Source organism: Perca flavescens, chromosome 7 (genome assembly GCF_004354835.1).
Source record: "Perca flavescens isolate YP-PL-M2 chromosome 7, PFLA_1.0, whole genome shotgun sequence".
NCBI classification, from domain to species: Eukaryota; Metazoa; Chordata; class Actinopteri; order Perciformes; family Percidae; genus Perca; species Perca flavescens.
In genome coordinates this window covers 35,749,394-35,754,393 of record NC_041337.1, presented here as the reverse complement: position 1 = coordinate 35,754,393, position 5,000 = coordinate 35,749,394, and the positions used below count along the sequence as shown (strand labels likewise).

The following is a 5,000-nucleotide window of genomic DNA, read 5'->3' as shown; positions in this document are numbered from 1 at the left end:
TCTCTCTGTAATTCTTCCTGCCTTTCTCCCTGTCTCCCTGTCTCACTTTCTCCCTGCCTCTCTCCCTTTCTCCCTGTCTCTCTTTCTCCCTGCCTCTCTCCCTTTGTCCCTGTCTCTCTTTAATTCTTCCTGTCTCTCTCCCTTTCTTCCTGTCTCACTTTCTCCCTGCCTCTCTCCCTGTCTCTCTCTTTCTTCCCATCCCCTCCCATTCTCCCCGTCTCTCTGTAATTCTTCCTGCCTTTCTCCCTGTCTCACTTTCTCCCTGCCTCTCTCCCTGTCTCTCTCTTTCTTCCCATCCCCTCCCATTCTCCCTGTCTCTCTGTAATTCTTCCTGTCTCTCTCCCTTTCTCCCTATCTCACTTTCTCCCTGCCTCTCTCCCTTTCTCCCTGTCTCTCTCTTTCTTCCCATCCCCTCCCATTCTCCCTGTCTCTCTGTAATTCTTCCCATCTCCCTCACTTTCTCCCCGTCTCCCTGTCTCTCCCTCCTCTCTCCCTGTCTCTCTCCCTTTCTCCCTGTCTCTCTCCCTTTCTCCCTGTCTCTCTCCTTTTCTCTTTCTCTCTCTCTCTCTCTTTCTCCCTGTCTCTCTCCTTTTCTCCTCTCTCTCTCTCTTTCTCCCTGTCTCTCTCCTATCTCTCCCTGTCTCCATGTCTGCCTGTCTGTCCATCAGTCGTATCTATGAGATCCTGCCTCAGAGGATCCAGCAGTGGCAGCAGAGTCCGTGCGTTGCCGAGGAGATGGGGCGGAGACAGCTGGAGCGAATCAGGAAGGAGCAGCAGGCGGCGAGGCTCCGCCTCACGCTGATGGAGAAACGCTTCCACGAGCTGGAAGGCATCATCGCCAACGCCAAACAGCAGCAGGTCCAACACCACGAGGAGGTGAGACCATTGACATAGCTAAACTGGACCAGCAGACCCCGTGTCTCTGGTCTGAGACCAGTGGAGGATATCAGAAGTCTCTTTCCCGGTGCTGGCTGAGTGTTACTGAGCAGCCTCCAACTGAGCTTGAAGACGTAGATGTGACGTCTGAAAGTGTGAAGTCTTCTGGTAGCTGTGAGAGAGAAATCTCAATCATTCCCAATCTCACAGAGACGGAGAGTGTAGGTATATGTAAGGAGATAACATAGACACAGGCTAATTACTGATCACTAACATGCTAGTTAACATTAGTAATTACTGATCACTAACATGCTAGTTAACATTAGTAATTACTGATCACTAACATGCTAGTTAACATTAGTAATTACTGATCACTAACATGCTAGTTAACATTAGTCATTAAACCTAAACAGCTAATGGAAGTCCAAACTGCCTGTGAGCTTCTCCTGTACTATACGGTAATTCCTCTACTGTGTGACAGTAAGTCTCGTGGTTATGACCCAATCGTTAGCCTATTTTTATAAAAGCGTCTGCTACGGAGCCATAACGTGAGCTACAAGGTAATGGAGCCTTTTATACATTGTCGTGTTTCTTTAGAAATAAACAACGGACAAATAGAGTCTTTAAACGCTTCAGATGTAAAGTTATTCTCTGTCAAAGTGACGTCAGAATGAATGGGAGTCAATGGGATGCTAACGGGAGGTGATGGCTTGTTAGCATCAAAATGGCGCCATAGGAGGTTCCAGTTCTGAAGCGAAGCTTACCCCCCCCCCTGGGTGAGACGGTCTGAGAAGTGAAGCCGATGCTGAAGCTCCTCAAAGCTGCATTCTCTCTAACTTCCAGCAGGGGGAGACTCCACCGGCTGTTTCTATAGAAGTCTGTGAGAAAATGAGCTTACTTCTCTCTTGATTTATTACCTCAGTAAACATTTTCATAATGAGTTTATGGTCTCAGTCTCTAGTTCCAAGTCTTCTTCAACGCAGCATGATGTTCATTTAGTAAATGATGCTCCCATTTATTTTAAAACAGACGATAAAGCAGGGGATGCTTTAGGACCTGTCAGTCAGGATAGAGGCTTAGCGATGCTAACCATGCTAACACTGGGGACGTTAAAATAGATGGTGCGTCTGTAAGCGGTCCAACAAAGTGTCCCCGCGAGGGACTGACCACTGAGACATGTATAAACACACTACCAAATGTAAAGAGACTTTGGGAGTCAAAATAAGTGCGTTAGTGCGGCACTGGTTGAATTTTACATGTGGAGGAATAAATCATTGGAATATAATCTCTCTCTCTTTCTGTCTCTCTCTCTCCATCTGTCTGTCTGTCTCTCTCCCTCTCTTCATCTGTCTGTCTGTCTCTCCATCTGTCTGTCTCTCTCTCTCTCTCTGTCTGTCTCTCTCTCTCCATCTGTCTGTCTCTCTCCCTCTCTCCATCTGTCTGTCTCTCTCTCTCTCCATCTGTCTCTCCCATCTGTCTGTCTCTCTCTCTTTCTCTCTCTCCGTCTGTCTGTCTGTCTCTCTCTCCATCTGTCTGTCTCTCTCCCTCTCTCCATCTGTCTGTCTCTCTCTCTCTCCATCTGTCTCTCCATCTGTCTGTCTCTCTCTTTCTCTCTCTCCGTCTGTCTGTCTGTCTCTCTCTCCATCTGTCTGTCTCTCTCCCTCTCTCCATCTGTCCGCCTGTCTGTCTCTCTCCATCTCTCTGTCTCTCTCTCTCTCCCTCTCTCCATCTGTCTGTCTCTCTCTCCCTCTCTCCCTCTCTCCATCTGTCTGTCTCTCTCTCTCTGTCTGTCTCTCTCTCCATCTGTCTGTCTCTCTCTCTCTCCATCTGTTTCTCCATCTGTCTGTCTCTCTCTCTTTCTCTCTCTCCATCTGTCTGTCTGTCTCTCCATCTGTCTGTCTCTCTCTCCCATCTGTCTCTCTCCCTCTCTCCATCTGTCTGTCTGTCTGTCTCTCTCTCCCTCTCTCCATCTGTCTGTCTCTCTCTCCCATCTATCTCTCTCCCTCTCTCCCTCTCTCCATCTGTCTGTCTCTCTCTCCCATCTATCTCTCTCCCTCTCTCCCTCTCTCCATCTGTCTGTCTCTCCCTCCAGGTGACAGAAGGTGACGGTGAGGACACAGACCTTCAGATCTTCTGTGTGTCCTGCAGTCACCCTGTGAACCCCAAGGTGGCGCTGAGACACATGGAGAGATGCTACGCTAAGGTCAGTGGCTCCTCCCTCCACACAGACGCATCCTGTCCTCGTTAAGATTAAGGCCCATGAAGACTTCTGGTTTGTGGTCTTTTTGGCCCCAAACACAATGACCCAGTTCAGTGGGGCAGTGGTGGCCTAAAGGTTAACCATCCTGTTGACCTCGGGTCAAATTTGACCCATTTAAAAAATATATTTCAACCAAATTGTCTGAAAAATAACGCAAATTGTTCCACACAACGCTCTTCACAAGTAAAATAAATGATCAGCCCACTACTTTCTTTAAATTTGGATGTTTTATGCAATTATTGCATTCTGTCTATCTGTCTGTCTCTCTCTTTCTGTCTGTTGGTCTTTCTTTCGGTGTGTCTGTCTCTGTGTCTCTCTCTTGCTGTCTGTCTCCGTGTATGTCTGTCACCATGTCTCTGTCTGTCTGTCTGTCTGTCTGTCCTTCTCTCTCCCTGTCCATCTGTCTGTCTCTGTGTCACCATGTCTCTCATTCAGTCTGTCTCTCTCCCTGTCTGTCTGTCTCCGTCTCTCTCCCTGTCTGTCTGTCTGTCTCCATTCAAAAACAAAATCATGAGAGAACGTTTAAATAAGTGACAAAAATGTCCGCAAAAGCTTAAAAAACGCGGGGGGAAAAATCCACAAAAACATCAAGAGGTGCAGAAAAAAATTGGGGGGCAACAAAATTTTTGAAAAAGATGACCAAAACGTTGAATTCATACTTTGCAGTGACGTCATTACCATGGATACCTGGCGGGCAAGTCACGGAAATTGCAGCCTTTCAGATTTCCAATACTACAATCAATCAACTATTTAGACCATAAGTCACTCAGAACTGGTGATCCACACACAGCACCCGCTGATGTTTTCATTGCTTTGAAGCTGGCCAAGTCTCTATACCAGACTTGGAGTTTGGAGATATTTACATCTATTTGGGTTTCTCTGCAACGTCATCACTGCTTGCGCACGCAACCGGGGGGCGATATTACGAATCCCACTATGGCCACGCCAAGACCCGCCTTTCAATAGCGTTCACACACTACTATTGGCCAGGCGTCCATGCTTACATGTACAGGTCCTATCCCCTGACCAATCCCCTAACCCTAACCTGAACCACTCGAGGTGAAATGCCTAAGCCCAACCAATCGAGCTGCTTCGTAGGGCGGGTGTTGGCGTGGCCATAGTGGGATTCGTAATTTTGCAACCGGGATGCAGGAAGAAGACGTGTTTTGTGTAGCTAGCTAGTAGCGGCACAGCGTAAGTCAAAATGCGAAGGAGTTGTTGCGTAGTTAATTGTACAAACAGAGCCAGTGATGGGTGCCTGATGTTTAACACACCTAGGGGGAAGCTAACCTGACTCCGCCAGATGGGTTGCTTCGCATTTGCTCGGCATATCCATCTGGGAACTTTCTGTTGGAGAACGTTTTGGAAGGGGCGGAAATACTGGTTAGCTGATTGGATAAACCATCTGTTTATCACCTATGTTGGTGATAGACGGGCCAAATCAACCAATCAGATCCACGAAGCGTATGAAAATACAACCACAAGCCCCTGCTGCTGCAGGCAAAGCATAGCTCGTAAGCTCAGCATGCAAGCAACATGTCGGTTAAGTAGATTTGCCGTTTGTGTAACGAGAATTTAGGAATAAAAGGAACCATTTCAGGTTCCCGGACCATATTCCAAAAGAAGGATCCAAGAGAAAAAAAGAATTAGCGAGCGGCTAACAGAATTAGGGCTACCGCTGTCTGGAAATACTGGTTAGCTGATTGGATAAACCATCTGTCTATCACCACCTAACCCACCTCAAAACCAATGTTAATTGGCCGGTCGTTTGGCTAACGGCTCCAAATTTTCTCTGCCTCAAGATGCCAGACTGATCTGCGAGTGGAGAACTGGAGCTCGCCAGATCAGGACGGTCTCACGAGGC

General features: G+C 47.7%; 1 protein-coding gene across 2 annotated transcripts in view; it reads left to right on the top strand.

Moving 5' to 3' along the window:
- cxxc1a (CXXC finger protein 1a) overlaps window positions 1-5,000 on the top strand; it is a 30,780-nt gene that overhangs the window by 13,197 nt on the left and 12,583 nt on the right. For both annotated transcript variants that reach the window (XM_028584061.1, XM_028584062.1), the window contains exons 8-9: window positions 669-876; window positions 2,969-3,079. In XM_028584061.1, coding sequence (XP_028439862.1) covers window positions 669-876; window positions 2,969-3,079 — 319 coding nt within the window. The remainder of the gene's footprint in view (window positions 1-668; window positions 877-2,968; window positions 3,080-5,000) is intronic.